At 41.3% G+C, this 19,961-nt stretch overlaps 1 protein-coding gene across 1 annotated transcript; it reads left to right on the top strand.

The window, feature by feature from the left end:
- Positions 1-8,665: 8,665 nt before the first annotated feature.
- On the top strand, positions 8,666-19,951 carry PLAC9 (placenta associated 9). Its single transcript, XM_036385693.2, has 4 exons — positions 8,666-8,762; positions 17,458-17,555; positions 18,494-18,614; positions 19,769-19,951. Exons 1-4 carry the CDS (start codon positions 8,705-8,707, stop codon positions 19,777-19,779), a joined length of 288 nt encoding a protein of 95 aa, XP_036241586.1. The 5' UTR covers positions 8,666-8,704; the 3' UTR covers positions 19,780-19,951.
- The last annotated feature ends 10 nt before the right edge of the window (positions 19,952-19,961 follow it).

The raw sequence follows: 19,961 nt of genomic DNA, 5'->3' as shown, positions 1-19,961 counted from the left end.
GGTATGCTGCACTTTTCCTGAACTAAGAAATAAAATAGAACCATTTTGCTGTCAGAATGGAAAACAATGCTTCATTCTCTTGTAACCAGAGAGAACTCACTTTGGACAACACTGAGAAAAATAACTATGGCCATTGTAAATAAGGACTTCATTGAATTACAGGACTTGAAAGATTGTTTTGAAGGGATAGCCAAGCTTTTCCCTACACTAAATAAAATTAATAACATTTCAAACCTCAGTGAGAACAGCATGGGTGGGAAGTGATAGTCTATCCAAAGCAGAGAATTCTTTACAGAATTTGATCACTTGCAGAAGGAAAGAGGGTGGAGACAGTCTGCAGTTAAGCCAAGAAAAACAATAAAACTTTCTCAGAGAATAGCAACTCAGAAAACCAAAATGATAATTGAGGATTATGCAACATATTGATGCAAATGTGGTGGTAAACCACTGTGATAATCAGTATGGATAAAAAAATACAGGCAACTCATAAAGAATTGCCAACTAAAAAAAATAAACCAGAAAGAAGAAGAAAAAAAAGAATAGGCACCAAAAAGATACCCATTTCCTTCTAATTAAAGATACTAATTTAACTCCCATCTCAGTTTCTTCATAAATCAATATTCATAGAGCAGACTGAAGCTTCAGCCTCAAGTGTTTATATTTTTATTTATTTATATTTGTCAGCAGTTGACCCACAACAGTAAAATATCACATTCCCATTTATTATCTTTAGGGATCTCAGAAAAGGCTGACAAGGTAGATTGAAATGAGTGCAAACAGAAGTAGCTTCCTCAAGCTGGATTTCACAGAGCCAGAAAGAAAGAGCAGGCATCAATTCAAAGAACATATTTTCTAGAGCAAGAGGCAACAGGGAAGGCTGGACGTGTTTATCTAAAGTTATGGGACAGACTGTATCTGTTTTATGTAAACATTTTGCAGAAAGGATGAGATATTTCTCAAGGCAAAGAGCAAAAGCTTACATTAGAGTCCAAAAATTATCTCCTCAAAATAGTACCTATATCCAGAAGAGGTCAAATACTAAGATGCTGAACCAATAGCATTCGATGAGGAAAAACTGGCGACACAAAGCTTGTGCCTTGTTGTAACAAAAAAAATGTACATTCTCTTCTACTGAGACTAAATAATTGGTAAGAACCAGCAAAATATTTTGTGCTGCTATTTGAGATATTTAACATCTTGCTTATCTCAGTTTCAAGTGGTAGGATAACATTTATAATACACGCAGAGGCAGCAGATTAGCATTGCAGATGCATAAAAGTACCCAGGAGTCTATTCTAAGCCACTTCACAAAATTGAATTAATGAACAAAGACTGTATCCAGTTATCTTTGATTAACATGAGATCCCTTGTGCTGTCACTGGCCCATGTGGGTCTAAAGCAATGGTCATGCAGTTGTGTTCACACAAAGTGGAAGTGCCCTGGCTGAAGCCCACCCAGGGAATCACTGAAAATCCACATTTGATTCTCTGTGCAGAGAACAGCAACTGTGATCAGCTGTTTCACTTCTGCTTTTCCAGACATATTAGACCATCAGAGTGGCACCATATAATTTCAAAGCACTACTGCAATAATTATTTCTCACTAACAGAGATCATCAGGCATTCAAATGGCAAGTGAACGTGAGCTGAAACACACTGGGGGTTTTTAACAAACTTAACTCCCACAGGGATTCTGATTTGCCACAGCCTTTACACACCCACTACACGATGTTTCCTTTCGGAGGCTCGCGATGCCTCGGAGGATGCTGGACCCAGCAGCAGCGCAGCACAGAGGGCGTTTGTGCTGGGCCGGTGGGTGCCGCTCCCCAGCCCCCGGCACGGGCACGGACCCAGCTCTGCTCCGCACCGGCCCCAGCGCGATCAAGGTCAAGTACGAACAGCCGGGGCTGTGACCCTGTCCGAGACACTCAGGGATCCAAATCCTCTTCTCTGCCCTGCCGCTGTGCTAATTAAAACGCTGAACTCTCGGCTGCAGTTCACGCAGTGCCGGAGATAGCTCACCTGGGCTCTGCCCAGCGCTGCTGTGGGAGGAGGAGAGAGAAGCAGCCGCCGGAGCCAAAGATGGGGCAGGAGAGGAAGCGGCCCCCGGGTAACCTGGTGACCAGAAATGGGTCACCTCAGTGCCCCCTGAGGGGCAGCTCCCCAGCTGCCAGGCACACGTGTGTGCCAGCCCGCTCCCCACCGCCCTTGCCCTGCCTTTCTGCCGGGCTGCTGCCCCCACCTCGCCTCGCCTCCGCCCGCTCCCACGCTCTCCTTCCAACAATCCCATCAAAGCTGTGCAATCAAGTCCCTCCCAGTGGCCCCAGCAGAACACTCTGTGCACCCTGGACTGATATAATTTCTTCTAAATTCAAGGCATAGGCTTTTACCCCATCAGCTTCTCCTAATTCACCTTTTTAATGATGAAGAGATTACTTCAGAATTATTTATAGTATCCTGATGATTCAATTGACTCCTGTCCTCACCTTTGATGCTTCTTATTCCTCGAACACATGCAATGAGCCCTCCATTTCCCTTTGACTTTTTTATCCTCTAATCTTGTATTTCCTCTTTTCTCAGGGTTAATGAGAAGAGACGTTAGAGAGTCACCACTGTGAAAGTCATACCTTCATTATTCTGTAGATAGCAAAAGTAGTGTTCAAAAAGATAAAAACAGATAGCACTTACAGAAATAAAAATGACAGAATGACATAGATTAATATCTGCATTAAGACATAATATTTCTGTTATTCTTACTAAGAGTTCCAGTGGTGAGTATGGATTAAAGAACACTTGGGATAGATAATCTAAAGCATTCTACTGCATCTGCACAGAATACTGGAACAGATCTTTTAACTTTCAACTAACTGGTCTCTTAAGGCAAGGAAGGCTGTCCTAAAATCTGACACTGGAAACAGCATCCATGCTATCCCAATTTCCTACATGGATGCTGCTTCAGGTGATAATTCTTCCTCCTACTTCTTTCATCCTTAACACTAAACCATTCATGCAGACACAGCAAACTAACAGCAAGTGTAGCAACCATCAGGCTCCCTCCTAAATACATGTGGAACCGATTGCACTTGAACGAACTCATTAGAAAAAAATTTAGAAAAGGGGTGGAGGACAATAGTTGAGTTCACATGTGTTTTCCAACAATTGGAGTCAATGTTCTGCCTTTGGAGTGTGCTAATCTATTCATTTGTTCATCTGCTCACAAGGTTTTTCATGCCTTGAACCAACTTTTAATAGAAATCTTTTCATGGGCCCTTCTCTTCCTTCTTATGGTTATACGATTTCCCTATGGCAACTACCACACATTCTCCTGTTAAGTAGTGGCATTATGAAAGTATTTAAGTTGTCATTTACTGCAGTTTTTCAGCTGGAATTAAAGAGGTGAGAAGCCATCAGTACCATACAGTAATAACTAGCTGTACTGTTGGGGAATCTTGTTGGACAGGATCCACCATGTGATTAACTACACAGGCAGCAGGATGAAAAAAAATTCATACACATTCTTGTTCACTTTCTGCCTGGAAACATGTATTGGAAGCATGTTTGAAGAAAAATTGCAGCTAAAGGCATAAGGGATCTATAATAACAAAGGAACTACTCTCATCCTGCTACAGCATTGTATATTCACTCACACACGTATTCTAAAAGGAATTTTAACCAGGGATTTTTACTGCATTGGCTTTAAAATTATACACATACTGTAAATTTTCAGAGAATTGGCAGTAGAATGATCAACTTGGCTTCTCCCTCTGGCACGTCATTCTTCCCCTTGCAAGTCTCCATGACCTTGTGGTAATTAAGAGGAGAGGAGGCCATGCTGAGTGGCAAACAAAAATAGGATTTATTTCCAGCTGTTTCTCTGTTTTGTTAGGTATCTCCACTCACATGGCAAACATTACCTATATTCAAAGGCTTCACATACACAGCTGATGCCTCCCCTACTGGAGAAAGGTACACAGGCGTTAAGTAACAGACCTTTGCTATTGTCATGGCTTGTGTTCAGCAAGGTGCTACTCAACACGTGAATAGCTTCTCAGGTATTAGCAGGTCCTTCATGGAAGAAATTGTGGCTTCAGTTTCAAGTAATTATCTCATTTAATTGGTGTGGTTTGCAATACCGATCTGCTAAAGACACTAGCTGAGTAATTCTAATTGGGGAATAATCAAGGACTTCCCCTGTATTATTTTCCCCGAGTATTATCCACCACACAGTCACAGATCTATTTCCCATGTTTAGGTGACGCAAATGGTGCACGTAAAGTTACAACAGCAAAGGGCCACAACCTTCTGCAATAGAAAACAGAGCAAATATTAGGCCACCATGTGTGCAATAGAAGACTGGGAGTAAAGAGTCTATTCATGAATCACTAATTTTGCTGGGAATATAGTTAATCCAACTTTCTAAGGTTTCTTTTACAGAAAAGAAAGGTTTCTTTTCATTAAAATGGGTGGGCACACTGCATATCATATTCATAGGGTTCTGAGGCATGGCCAGCCTTCATAAAATGCCTGAAAACTGTGAAATGAAAGGACATAACTTGTTAAAATACAAAACAAACAACATAATTCACTAATATTCCATGTGGCCCACCTTTTCCTTCAGCTTTCTGATTCAGTTTCCTTGCGGATCTTTGCTCAGGAAGCTTCAGCCACAGACTGAAAACAGCCTGAAGCCATGGGATGCTTACCTAATGCTGGCAAACAGAATCCAGCCTAGTGTGCTGGCACCAAGATGACACCAGAGAGTCAATTCCTGCAGCTGACTCACTGCTGGCTCTAGGCGTAGCACAAAATGTATTGTTTTGAAGAAGGCTGGACCAGAGTAGTTTGCTCCATGACACACAGTCTTGTTAACTTCTCCAGGGAGGGCAGAGACAGAGCTGATCTTCACAGTGTTTCACACTATGAACCACATGATATGGGTTTTTGAACTGCATCAGATATTATGCATTTATGACAATAGCAGGAGGACTTGACATTTTTTTGATGTCCCCTGCAAATCGAGATAATAAACACGAGTGCAAGTCGACATGCAACAGACCAGAGGGGGGCTTGCAGTGGCACAGGGAAGGCGAACACTCATTCAAGGATCACTCACTCAAGGCTGCAGACCTGTAACTCCAACAGAGGCTGCCCGAGAACGACAGAGGCAAGGAGGCTCTGTGGAGACTGCCAGGGATGCGTGCTAAAAATCACTACTATCCAAAGCTTTCAGTGGCAATGTCTGCTTCATCCTAATGAAATCACCTCTGCAAGAGGTCCTTCATCTGTTCACCAAACAGAAATACTGTTGCAGAGCAAACTTCTGCTTCCCTGAGAAGCAGCCCAAAAGCCGCATGCCTGCTCTGCACAAATCAGCCTCTCCAGGTAATAAAATTCTGCTTCTGCATCTGTTCAACAACTGCTCCAACCCAGCAGTCAGAAACCAAATGAATTAAGAGAGTGAAAGCAAGTGACCTCTTCCAAATGGGTCATGTAACAAGTCTCAATTTACATTAGGTATTCAACAGCCTCCACGTAGCAGGAACTTCAGGTCATGAGCAGCTGACAGAAGTTAAGCCTTGACAAGAGCCTAAGGTACCTCCACAGTCTCTAATGGAGATAAATCATCTCTCAGGGGCAGATAGGCAGACGACACAAACCTTGCACAGATTTCATCATCCACCAGTGTTAAATCCAGGGTGGTGATTATACTCTTTAATTTCCTTCTCTTCAGGGTAAGGCACTTGGCTCTCCCTACAAGGATTGCTTTCCTACCATATTTTTGTCTCCTGAAGTAATCTCCACTTAATTTTCTCTGTGTTTCACATAAGGTCCTGTTTTTCCCAAGAGTTTGCTCAGCTATATCCTTTGTCAGCCCATGCTGCAGGATTTCACGTCCAATAGCAATGTGATTTTTTCACATGGCACATATGTCCTCTGTCAACATATACACTTTATTTAGTCCACTCCTTCTCCCTGTGCACCCTGTGGGATCACTGTGCAGTTATTTATTGCTTTTGCCAAGCATTTAACTAGTCCAAGAAAGAGATACAGAAAGACTGTACCAAAAACAAACAAAAAAGCACCTCCCAAAATAGACTTAGTCCTTATGTTTGCTCTCCCTTTCACCAAACTGCCTGCTGGCATAAATTCACATCCCTGTTCACTGGTATGCTTTTTTTGGCTGCCAGTGTCTTGGGAACATCTCAACAGCTGGATTTTATGCAAACCTACATTCATATGATCTCATTGTGTTCTCATATATGGCCATTTCGAAGATGAATGTGCTAAAGAATGCTTTCTCTGATGGCAATCAGTTACTGACTAACTTCTCAGAACACAAATATGTTTGCATCATATTCTTTATTCTGCTCTCACATCCTCTGTCTTCTGAAAAAACCTGCTTTACAATTTAATAGGCATTGTCACATCCCCCCGATTTTTTTGTACTTTAGTTGCCAGTTGTCTTACCCTGCAGCTTCCTTCTGAGTATTTATAAATTACAAAAGCAATCTGAGATAATTACCCAAGATGACCAAAAATCTCAGGACAGGTAGTCCTACTGCAAAGAGAATCCCACTTGGCAGAAATATTCTTTCTGGCTGCATTTCCCTGCAGTGGAAAAAACTACTCTCTGATTACAGAAACAACCCCTGGAGGATAATACTAGAGAAAACCCACACTATTTTGTTTAGTTCTCCATGGCTATCAGACCAGCACCTCACTATGGTCAAACATAACACAGTATGCAAAAATATGCTGCAAGTGCCTTAGAGGGACTGAACTGTTCCTGCAGTCTGAGAGCAATTCAGAAGGAACCCCAAGGAAACATGCTCTAAAGGGGGTGAGTGGCCTCAGCAAAGGTGGTCTGGAATGGAAATTGCCATATTTTTCACAGTGTGTTGAAGGGAAAACTGTTTCAATGAATGTTCATTGCTTTTCAGTGTGTGGCACAGAGGATGGCAGAGAGAGCTTGCAGAAATCCTCCGTGAATAGGCTCCCTTGGCAATACAGAGATTGCATTGGATGATTCTGCTTTAAAAAAGGACAGAGCCAAAGGACAAACACATTCAGAAAATAGCAGCCAACTATTCATAAATATTCTTCTTGTGCTCCCCAGTCCCCTCTCTTTAAAGCACAGACAGCACACAGATAACGTCTCACTTCAAAAATCACAGCCTACCACATCAGCATCTCATATTGAAACACAGGGTACAACTGAGGCTGGACTCACTGTTACCTTTTGCAGCTCCCCTCTCAGGATCTGTTAATAAGAAATTATGATTTACCGTAAGTTTTCAGCAGGCATAAAATCAAATTTATTCTCAAAACAAGAATTTGTAAGAATTGCAGTACTCTACATAGTGATTCAAACCAAAACACCCAGAAAAACACTGCCACTCCAATTTTCACAGCTAATTTAAATTTTTATTTCACAAAAACATTAACGTATTCAAACAAAGCCTGAGGGCTTAATAAACATTGAGGTTGTTCTATGCTTCATTAAAGTTATTAGAAAAATTCCAGTCACAGAATCTCTGTTACTGAGACTATTTTGCCTTGCAACTGAGCTTACAACCTAACTTGTCATGTAAGTCACCAAGGACGATTATACTTGGAACTCCAAGATAGCATCTCCACAGGCTCATTTTCAGATATTCAAAGAACTGGATTTTTTTGACTGCTAGGGGGTGGTAAAGACCGAAGAAATCTGTTCTAGCTTGCAGGGGTTTATTTTCAGTGGTTAAACCACTGTCTACCATGAACCTGTCTACCATGAATGGCCTTTGGGATTAAGTAGGATGCCTTTCTGGCCTCTCATTTTTTTCTTGCAGTAGTTTGAAAAAAGGTAACTCAAATGATTATGAGGAATAATACCAGGAAGGAGACACCTTAAGGGTTTTAACATCAGCCTAGAGGGGTCAAAGACTGATGCTTATCCAGTCAACACCAAGGAACCTGCAAGACAATGTTCCACCAAGATCCTGTTAAAAATCACACACATTGCCAGTGCTATTTTTGCATGTGATGTTATCAAGCCCAAGCAATTTTAAAACCCTGCCAAATTGAAAAGAGCTCAGATGGCTCCTCAGGAGATCCTATGATAATGTCCAAACATAAAGCACCACAGAGAGTTGTAACGTCCCACAAGACTGCCACACATTGTACTGCCCAAGGAAGGTGTTTCTGTGCTCTTCAAAAAGAGTATACAATGGTAAAAGCCCTATAAACTCACAAGATCTAAAGATACCGTGTTTTCCAGTGCTTTGCCTGCCCCAGATGAAATTCTACAGGGAAAGAAACCAGCACCCTTCCTCCTCCTTTCTCCCTTCCTTGCCTTGCCCCACTTGCTATATTTACAGCATCCAAAGCTTTTCATCAATTTCCATTGTAATCTGTGTAAATAAATACAAATGTAAAAAACCTTAACTTTGGGGATCCTGGGTCACTTCCAGCTTGGCTGGATAGCTGGGCTGTGCATGGAGCTGGAAGGGTGTTTTCAAAAGGAGGGAAGCAGAGGAGAACAGCTTAAGAATCTTGGCTCAGGCTGGGCATATTTCCGCCTAACTCTGGCTAAACCTCAGCACGAAGGGCTGGACGAGGAGCCGATAGGAAGCCAGGGAGGGAGGGAGGGAAGGAGGGAGGGAGGGAAGGAGGCTGCGGGGCTCTCCAGCACAGCCACGGCACAGCCCGGGCAGGCTGGAACCATGCTTTTCCTCTGGGCACTGGCGTTTGTTCTAGTCCTGCACGAGCAAGATCTTTTAGGTAAGTGACTCTGAACTGGCAAAGCAGAAACTGTAGCTTAATCTCAGTATGGTCAAAGCCTTTGCATAGGGTGGGAGGGGGAGGCAAATAATTGCTTAATTTCCCTATGTACTTTATGTGAAGGTGACACAGGTTTTGTCAAAATCCTCTGATTTGAGAGGTAAGACTCCATTTTTGTGACATTGAAGTCTGTCCTGTAGGCATATTGCTTCGGTACATTTGGAAATTTTTTACTTCTTACAGGAGATAGAATCACTCTACCTTCAGAAATTTAGGACCACATTGAGGTGCTGCAGACAGTGCTCCGAATTTCCATAATTACTGTTCTGGCAGCCGTATTAATATCACACTAATCCACTTGGAAATGAGATTGAAGTTCAAGGTGATTAGAGAAAGAGTCTCCTTTTTCCAAGCCTTCTTTTTAAATTTTCTGGTAATAGCATCACCACTTTGTTTCTTCTGCTTTGGATTGCTTATTCCTGAGATTTTGAGGTACATAATGACTTCTCCAATGGCCTTGGGAGAACAAAATATAAACAGAGAACATCTGATAAGCCTGCATCTGAATTCTACTTTCATTAACAAGAGATTGGCACTGAATAACCTGTAATCACATTGTAGTGTGACAAAGCTATTCAGTTTGACTAGTTCAAGGGTTTACAGTCCCTGTGTAACCACAAACCTGGCTTCCCAGCCTGTTTGTACTACATCTTCTCTGCTAGCTGAGGCTCAGATTTATTTTCCCTCTGGTCCTACTTTCTTGACAAGACAATAGTTGTACTTCATGGCAGGGTAGTAAGATCCTATTACATTCAAAACATTTCCTAAAAAACTGCTAGTCCCTTCTGCCCCCAAGTTCTAGTCACTCTTCCTTGCCCTGACTCCCTCCTACTTGACTGGCTTTGTGATGTTTATCTCAGTGATGAACAGAAATATCAATGCAACAGCAAGAGCACTCTAACTTGTTTTCACTCCACGAGAATTCACTATCCTCTTGTGAGTTTTGCAAGCTTCGCTGAAATAAATGTGAAATAAAAGAAAATTAAAAAAGGCTTTTTCTATTCCCATAAAAGTAGGGTTTTAATCTAAAATAATTTGCAAACTCAGATAAAATTCAGTTAATTAGAATAGCACTTTGATAATAACTGCAGAGGAGACTAGCACCCAGTATCATGCCAGGTGGCAGCTACTCAGTCAGCAAACCATGTTTACTGTCTTAATGGTTTTCATCATGCAAAATGAGAAATTTTGTGTCTGTCATGGCCAGGGGAGCACCCTGCCAGACTGAAGGCTTAAAAAAGCCATCCCCACTTTCATTCTGCTACTCTTGAGTTGGGGAACATAACTTATGATTCCCTTGCAGAATCCCCCATCCTAACTCCCCACAGGTTCCTCTTAAAAATTATTCAGCCAAACTAGAATTTACGTTTTAATTCAGCCATTAATATAAACAATCTCATATTCAAAGAGCTCAGCCTCCAAATCATTCAGGAGGAGAGGCTGGCACGGGAGCCCTTCTGGATGCAACCACGCGCTCCTGCCACAGTTTACAGTGCTTTGCTGCCCGTGCTGGGTTCATTTGTGGGGTGCTGCTCAAATGCAGCACACAATGTAGCCTGGAGCACAATACCTTGAATAAAGGTATGCTTTTTTGGCTGCCAGTGTCTTTAAATGTGTTTCTAGGCAAATCGTTCCGAGGGGTGAGGCGCCCCAGCAGCAAAGATTGTGCTCCATGCTTGTGCACCTGGAGCTCCTGGGTAAACAAGCCCCTGCTCCCGCACACGGGCTGTTAGCGGAGCTCACCAAACACCGAGCGCTCTACCAGGGACCCAGCACCGCTGCTCCACACTGTGGCGTGATTTGCTTTCCAAAAGCAGAAGTTTCAGCCGGTTCTAACTATGAGTTCAAGTAAATCAAGTGTATGAATGCTTCTCTTCATTCATCTAACATATTTTGAATTCTCAAGACATTTTGAATCCTCTGATATTCACATGCAATATAAAAGCTGGGAAGATCTATAAGCTAGACCATTATCTAGAAAGTGGAAAAAAAAATCCTTTCAGAACAGCCAGATTCTGCCCCAAATTGACCATTTGCATTATCACAGAGAAGCATTTTTTTTTCTCTAGGAGATTAAAACACTGCATTGTAGAATTAAAGCCACAATAAAAATTTATGATAGATATCCTATTTTAGGCCTGACTTGGAGTCATACTTCTCTACTAACAAATTAATAATGGTTTAACCTATACTCTATGTTATAGGTATTTTCTGTCCTTATAGAAACCTACCAGCATTGTCTCCAAAGCAAGGATTACAGTCCTTGCAAAACCACCTTCTAACAAGGAAGGAGAAATAAAGTTTGTGACAACAAAGTGTACCCCAAAATAACTGTGGTTTTTAAGATTGTGAGGTATCTGGAGATCAGGGTTCAGTACAGAAGTGAGCCTTTTATAGAGAGATTTTATATATCTGTAAAGCCCTATGTTTTTGTACATTTAGTTAAAAGGAATTTCAACTCTGTGGACAATGTGACCTCCACATGTAAAGCAAAAGTTAGTATCAAACTCTCCCAAAAAATCAGGAGTTTAGAAATATAGGACTCCTGTTGTTCACCTGCAGGATGAGGCTTTATTCAGAAACACAGCCAATCTACTCTGGCTGAAGCAGATGTAATCCTGGGCCTGAATGTCAGGATATACTATGTGTGTGTGTGTGTGTATCGTGTTCTGACTTGCTGCCCTTCTCCCACTATTCGACTTCCTGACTTGCTGCAGAGACTGCATGAACTGTCAGCCAAGAGAAAACAGATCTTCAAGCAACTTCTTAGATTTGTTCAGATTTTAAGAAAAAACTATATTCTTTCATTTTACTTACTTCTTTCTACTGCCATGACTTAAGACATATGAAAACTACACAATCACAGAGCTGACTAACAAGTCACAGACTCACCTCACCCACTCCCCATGACCATCACTTCTATTACTAAACACAGACCAAATGCCATGTCCTCAGAAAACTGAGAAACTCTTTATCCCCTGATACCAGTGGTTATCCTCAAATTGATGATGGTATCCATTATTTACGTATCTCACATCTCCACTTTCAAGCCAGCCTTAAGCTCACTAATTCTGCACAACTTGGCTTCTTTATGGACACTAAGATACAGCTCCTCCTGTCCTATACAGCTTCTAGCTATAATCCTCCTTATATTTAGCCTTGGTTTCTAAAACAAAGATGCATTCACACAAAAATAAATCCATAATAAAGGCAAACTTTTCTGGAGCCCAAAGCATCATTGTAAGATACAGTACGAATTAGAGTAACATACCTGCTGATTACATAACTTGTGCCTCTTATCAGTCCAACTCCCTGTAGTCATTTTCCATTGCAGAAGCAAGTGCAAGAGGATATTCGCTGGCTGCTTGTTCTGAAGACCAGCATGCTGAAAACACGCTCCAAGCAATAGTTCCCTCACAGGAACATTTAATTACTATCCTTCTTCCTTTGAATGAAAATACACAAAACTTAAGTGCTTCTTACAGTCACAGAAGCAGCAAAAAAAGGAAAGTAGTTTTTCAAGTAGCATTTTTGCTTCTGACACATAGCCATGGCAAAGGCCCAGATTTTTCTGTGCTTTAAAAAAAAACCACCCACTGGAAGCATGAACTATCTCTGGTCTTGTGCACTCCCTCTCAGTCTCCACTGCTGGCTAAGTGAGAGATGGATCCCCTTACGAAATGACAATTACAGGGGTCGCAAAAGCTGCCCATAAATGAAGTAGTTGTACACAGAAATATGTGCTATCTTGTCAGGAACAATTACTATGAGGTCCCATTTCTGGTTTTGCACATTTCACAAGCACAAGTGACGTGTGGGACCAGAACACACTGTGACACCAAGTCCCACACCGAGGTGGATGGGACACACAAGGCAAAGATGTGAGAACTCATGGGCTGTTACCTGACCCACCTCCATCAATAGATTCCCCAACCCATGAGATTCCCCCTTTGCTCCTTCTCTTTCAGGTAAAAAATAATTAAAACAAGTACAATCTTACCCGATGTAGGATCTGAAATAATATTCTTAGCAGCATATTCTGCACCTTGATAAAGAGAATATGAACCACACGTACAATTTTGGAACTTTCTGACACGGTTATTTAGCTTCTAAAATTAATTTAAAAAATAACTAATTTCACAGAAGAAACTCATTTCAGGACATTTCCCTTATCAGAGGATCGTAAATCTTGGATACCAGAGAAATCCCTTGGATTTTTTATTATGCTTGAAACTTTTCCATTACAGATTAATCTCTAATCAGGCATTAAAAACTTTCATGTACCTTCTTGAAATTAAAACAAAACAAACAAAACCCCAAAACCACATAACAAAAACATTAGAGAAAAAATAATTTAGAGAAAAAATAAGTTAAGTAAGGGTCAGCAAATCCATTCAGAATTCTGTTGCATTCCTCCCACACTGGATAGTGGATTAATCATTTGAACTTGATCCTCCAGTTCATGACCTTTTTCCTGTTGGAACATAAATCATTACTACTGCCATTCTTTTTCTCATCAAAGGCTGTCTGGCCACCTTATGCTCCATGCTTTAGGAATAAAATGCTACTTCTAAACCTAAGGCAGTGCAAACAAAAACACAGAGCATAGCATGTTTTCTTGAAGAGTTAGTCATGTTCTCCTTTATTCCCCTTGCTCTATCACGTGTTTTCAGGTTTCCTCATTTGCCATCTGGTTCCTGTTTCAATCTCCCATGTCTCCCACTTGGCTTGTGGCCTGCTTTGTTTTATCCCTCCCGCCCTACTGAGTGCAAACAAGACCTTGCAGTCAACTTTCAAAACCACATTGATCATAGAATGAGGCCAAAGAACTTGACAGGTTTTAAGACCAATGGGAAACATTGTGGTCACTCACCTTGACCTTCTTTGTAACGCAGACCAAAGAACCCAACCCAGCAATTTCTAGATCAAGCCTGTCACTTCATTTGGATCAGCAACGTGTCATTAGGAAGGTTACTTTAAAAGACCTACCAGATCTGTGTGGTCACATACTTCAGTTCTGGCAGTCCTAGTAACCACAGAAAATGACAGCAGAGAGGCAGTTGCTTAGGTTTATTCTGATGCTTATCATTAACTATTTCGATGATCAAAATCAATCATTTAACAGCACCTGGATAGAAAGAACCCTGACAGTCCTAGAAAGGAACTTCATCAGGGAGCACAGAGAAGGAACATCTTGCGGGTTGGGGGAATATATCAAATATACAGGAGGCAGAAGAGCTTAACTGAGGGATATTCTTAATCAAAGGCCTCTGCTCTTAACCTGTTTAGCAAGGCTGTTTTGATTCTTACTTCATTGCTCATTCTCTCCCTTGCTATAAAACCAAATTTTGTACAGTCAGGCTGACCATAATACATAGATCTTACTCTCCATTGTGCTACTTCTTTCAAACTTTAGGCATGTTCTAGTAAACAGATCCTTATTAACAACCAGTTCAGAGATGCTCCATTTCCCTGCTGGTGTCTGACTGCATCACAGCCCAGGGTTAGAACTACCTAGATTTATGGGTGCCATCAATGTAGCACAGAGGACTTAATCAGAGCAAAAAAGGCATGAGTCGTTTTCTTATCTTGAACACAAGAGTTCTGGTTCTTGATGGAAAATAACCACCCTATATATCAACTAGAATGGATTTCAAGAACATAACTGAACATCTCACTTGCAAGAAACATCAGGTGGAAATTTGCAGATGGGACATTAACTAAAAAGTAATGTTCTCTCTGCCATATTGAAATGTTGCAAGTGAAATAATCTATTAAGTTTCAAATGAGATATTTAAGACATTGAAATATGCCTCCTACACACTTGCCTAAGCTGTCAGAAGTTGCAAACACCTACACATTTTAAATATGTAATTTATATGGAATACAAAGAACACTTCACTCTTAAAAGTGGCTAGCTTCAAAACTTACTACCAAAGTTGTCTGTGTTTCAAAGCACGTGCAGAGAGACAAGTAAAAATTCCAATTTACATTTAAAGAACGTTCTTCAGTAACTTCAGAAAGCAAGTACCTGGAAGTATCCTAAGTCATGAATCTATTGCTTACATAGTTTGCAGCCTTCTGCTCTTCACTTCCTTTAAATGGTGACTGTAAAGTCACATGGTGACTTCATATATATGAAGTAGAGATGCTGCTGGAGTAAGGTCAGTGCCAAAGGCAGATTGTGTCCCTTTCTTTCACCAATTGAAATAGAGAAGGGCAGTGCTCCTAAGCAACATTCCACGTGCTCTCTTTGAGCACATGGAAATTACTGCTTTGGCTGAACTGCCAGACCATAGTGACCCAGATATGTGCCACATTTACAAGGGACCGGATGTGTCCTGTGAACAGCCCATCCCAGAGATAAAGCTGTGGCTTAAAAGCTAAAGCCAAACAACAGAATAACGAGTGTTTTGGGAAGCCAAAGCCTCAAGCCAGGACTCAGAAAAAAGAAATCTACACTGACTGCCCAGCCAGCAGCAGCTGAAATAGCCTGTTCTGGCATGGTGGTTAAGAGGCAATTGCAAGAGGCTGAACAGCTCTGTTCTGGTGTGAAAGTCACTAACAAGACATGGACATGCAGGTCCTGAGAGGGTTTCTCCTAGCTCAGCCCTCTCACAGCTCCATACTGTGCGGTCTACACTAGACACGCTTTTGCTTACACTAACCCTTAGCCTTGCTAACATCAGCTGTCAGGTGTTTCCTGAGACACTTAGGCTCGGCCTGTTTCTCAAAGTTTTAGGCACTGCACTAATTCTATGGCTCTGAGTGATATCTTACAGCCCAGTCAAACAAGGACTTGGTCCTCCTTCAGTATGGCCATTACAGCTGGTAAGGCAGCACAGTGCTGTGAGCGATGGAAAGCTGTCTCCCTCTGGGTCCAGAGAGGAACCCAAGGAACCAGGAGCTACTGAGTCCTGTGTCCCATAGCAACCCCCTTTACCTCCTTCTCTAGGTACACACAAAGCTCTGTGTGTGTACACACGATGCACACAAAATTGTGCAGTGCTTTGCTAAGCTCACAGTAAGATGCAACAATCTTACACTGGCTGTACATGGTACCTATCATGGTGTGTATACATGTGCTTTGACTAACTGTCAGTCTATCATATCTAACCCCCTCACCTACAAACACCTGCCTAGGGAATCAGCCACCACAATTTCACTATCTCCACACTGTTCCAGTCACAATGAAAAAAAGACATGTAAAGCAAAAATTTTGAGAAATAGCACGGTTCACTTGACCACTAAGACAGTAACAAGACTCATAAACCACCATCACTAGCAGCAAAGAGGAAAAAAAAAGGCAACTGCAAAGCCGCTGGTGTTGAAATACTTGCTGTATTTCAGCGCCCTTCTGTAAACAGGTAGACCAAGTCTTCGGGATTCTGTCCTAACAGCACCACCTTCTGGTACTGCACTAAAAAAAACCCCAACCAAATCTCTGCCAAACCAATTTCTAAATAATGCCCAGTACGTCAGGTCACTTTGTAATCCCTCCTCCTCCCTCCAATTCCAAGGATGCCATTCCAACTCAGAGTACATCCCTCATCGCCTCCAAACTGCAGTGATCCTTACTGACACACGTTTGCCATCACCTGACACCTACACTCCAGAAATCTTGGCACAGGCTTGAGACAAAGCACTGCAGCAGTTCCAAACCACTGCTCTGGCACAGCAGCACTGAAGACAGAATTAGTTACTGCTCTTGTGTGTCTTACTGTTCATTGTAACACAAGCTCAGTTTTGTCTTTGTTACAAACAATGACAGAATGAGTTACTGCTGCTTCCTCATTATCCTAGCTGCTTCAAGCATCAAGCAAGAGCCAAACTTAACTTTACATGCAGGAAGATAGGTTATCACTTTAGCACAGTTTAAAATATTCCACTACGGTCCTCTGCACACATTTGAAAATTTAAAATGTTACTGAATGCTGCACAAAAGTTATGAAAAGCAAATAGGCTCCACTAAAACATGGACATCAGCAGCTACTGACTGATGGAGCACAGCCAGCAGAATGAAAAGTTCAAAGAGCAAGAGCTCATGAGTACTGAGAGGTAAACACAGATAACTGACAGAGAAATGTGACTTTGTATATAGCCAAGTCAGCAAATGTGCTCAGCAATAAAACAATTTTTATTGTTTCCCTTCCCATTGCAAAGTGAGACTGTCTGGGACAACCTTCTGGCACAGAGGAATCATCAGCATCCATATACAAAGTGGACAAGCTTAGCTAGTCTTCAAAGCTTTACAGCACCAGCTGCTTCTGAAGGTAGTCTATGAGGAACGGTTGTGTTAGGCAGATCTTCCCAACAGTTAGGTCTGACACTTAAGAGAGAGAGTCACAGCCTATAAACTTACCTTACACATGTAGGAAAAAATAGATTATGTAAAACAAACACACACATACACAAAACAAAACAAACACCCATGGCAAGAGAAAACACCATGTTCCAACCAACATGACATATGCAGGCAACTACTAGGGCACAGCTGTAGTTATTGGAAAAGAAGTTCAATTCCTACATTTGGTTCATCAACAATGCTGTGTAGCATGCAAAATATCACTTCATAAATCTGAAAGGCAAGGACTGCTATTAACCCTCTGCCAGTTACCTGTGTCTCTATTTCCAGCTGCTGCTGATCCTGTCAGTATGGCACCTGGAAGTCTGGAAAGAGGAACCTGGTGCAATGAACACATGCTCCACGAACGCTTAGATATTATTGAAGAGGTAAGAGGGATTGTGCTGGCTCCTGAACCTTACCAGACTTCTGCCCTATCCTTTTGACCAAAGAAAAAGAATGTTTCTAGACAATGTCCCTTCTTGACTTGATTCTAGTCAAGGCTGGACTACTTTTTTCAGATGTCATATTTATCCATAAATCCATAAAGCCATTATCACCAGAAATATATAATCTTAATGAATTCCAAAAAACTGATTAACAATTTTTATACATCAGCCTTTTCTAGAATGTTTATAATCTAAACATCCTCATCTATGCCTTTCATCTAAAAACCTCAGAACCTGTATTTGTTAAGTTTCACACTGATTTATGGGTAGATGTAGGTTCTGCAAGTGACTCCCAACACTGATAGAGGAGTTTCTGCTGACATTTAAGAGCTATATGAGCTCTATGACAGGGATTCCAGGAAAGCTGAAAAGTTTGATTTTTTTTTTTCCCCCTGGTGTCTTAAGCACTCACAAGATACCTGTTAACTATTCTCAGCTGGGTAGTTCCCAAACTTCATGCTGTGCTTCTCAAATGGGAACATCACCTCTCTTCTGCTCTAGTCCCAGCCCTTGTCTTTCTACCCCATCAGCTCCTCTCATCGTCCATGCAGATTCTTTTATTGCATTTAATAAATTGCATTTCTGTCAGAAATGAGAAAGAATTAAAAAACTAATGGAAAGCTCCAAGAATTTAAATTCTTCTTTATACAGGGCTGCTGTAACGTAACTCTTGCAAAACTGAGCGCTAATACTTGGTGCCACTAGAGGCCAGCAGAACACAAGGAATGTTTAAACCTGCAGCATGCATTACAGATTAAATTAGCTGTTGCCATGATAGGATGTGAGGTTTGCATTTCTGCAAACGCATCTGGTGCAATTCCTTCTACTTGACCCTCTGTCTACCTCCTTTCTCCATTTGTCTCCCTTGTTTCCATTAGAAGGTAATAAAAACAGTGGAGCACCTAGAATCAGAAGTCAAATCACTCCTCAACATCATCAGTGAGACAACACTGAATATCCCCACTGCTCCAGGAACTCCACTTATAGATGTTTTTGATGGTCAGTATCTCGTCAGGTATAATCTAAGTTGAAAAAAAGGGTTACATATGTTATTATTAATTATGCCATATTTTCTCTCTAAATATGTGAACTAATTCAGCTCAGGGTAGCTAAGGCCTCAGAACTGGGGACCTCAGGACCCCAGTTGCAGGTCCAGTTTGGAAAATCAGATTTCAACAACCTCTAAAGAGAGGGCTGGGAGCAAATGAAGCAACTCACCTAAGAATGGCAGGACAGACTAAGTAATCTCAAGGTCCTTTCCAGATTTAAGATCCTGTGATTCTTTAGCTTCATGTGTGACAAAATAAGGGATGGCATCAAAATTTTACAAAATGGGAGGTATTGCCATTTTGATATCCTAAATACAACTTTGACATGTAAGCCCCTCACACAAAACATGTTCCTGGATAAACGTTTTTGGAATAAATTAAACCACAACAGAAATTACTTGGATGAGACCACCTATTCTACTCATTTCCTTATAATGCTCTATGTGGTTCATCCTCTGCCTAAATATCAACAGTGCATTTAACAAGGTGACACACTCTTAGTGGAAAATAAACCACTTGTGGACAGATAAAAGCATCCACAGACATGTTTATGAAGTCAGTTTTGTCAGTCCTGGGCTGTTTATTCATTTAAGGTAGCTGTAGCTGGGCACACTACAGTGCACTTACATGATGGAAGTAGGCTTGAAGAAAACAGCAGCAGAGTTTATGCTGGTTTTTGGTTCTTGCAGGTGGCTGTATGGATCTGGTAACCATGACTGATACAGTCCTCACCAACTTTGTTATCCACTGAAGCTGAAAGTTTTCTGTGAGGGGCAGTTAATGGTTAAGTTACTCTCGTGCAATGGAAGGGGGTATTCCAGTAAAAGTGAAAAATATTCCAGTTAAGCACTGCAGTGAATTTAAAACAGAAATCAGCAAATCATTTGCAGCAAATCTATAGCAAGTACTATTCAGATGGATCTTGCTAAAACTGCCAAATTGCTCAAGAATTACAGATTGGACCTTCCTTCTATGATTTTGTGAATCAAAATGACAATTCCCCACTTCAGAGTAGCAAGATTCATGTTTTAAAAGAGATTTATCCATAAAGATTGATCCTGATCTCATAACTAAAAATAATCACATCAACTCTTCTCTATACAGATACCAGCTGAGCACTGTGAAGACAGAAGACAGCTGAATGTAACAGTGTGGTTGTCATAAACAGTTGCACTTCTGATCATTTAATAAGCTTGTGTTTCCAGAATTCCTGTAGGATGAACAATCCTCAGCTGTAGTTTGTCTTCTGTATTGCTGTGCTTTATAATAAAAAGGTATTTGCTTTCAGACAGTTTTA

This window comes from Molothrus ater, chromosome 8 (genome assembly GCF_012460135.2).
Source record: "Molothrus ater isolate BHLD 08-10-18 breed brown headed cowbird chromosome 8, BPBGC_Mater_1.1, whole genome shotgun sequence".
NCBI classification, from domain to species: Eukaryota; Metazoa; Chordata; class Aves; order Passeriformes; family Icteridae; genus Molothrus; species Molothrus ater.
The sequence above is the reverse complement of the archived record's forward strand: the minus strand, read 5'-3'. Positions and strand labels throughout refer to the sequence as shown.

Excerpts from the sequence above, each read along its gene's own strand:
- PLAC9 (XM_036385693.2), top strand. The coding sequence starts at position 8,705 with ATGCTTTTCCTCTGGGCACTGGCGTTTGTTCTAGTCCTGCACGAGCAA. Across the intron at positions 8,763-17,457 it reads GCACGAGCAAGATCTTTTAG|CTGCTGCTGATCCTGTCAGT; the intron begins GTAAGTGACTCT and ends CTCTATTTCCAG. Across the intron at positions 17,556-18,493 it reads GCTTAGATATTATTGAAGAG|AAGGTAATAAAAACAGTGGA; the intron begins GTAAGAGGGATT and ends TGTTTCCATTAG.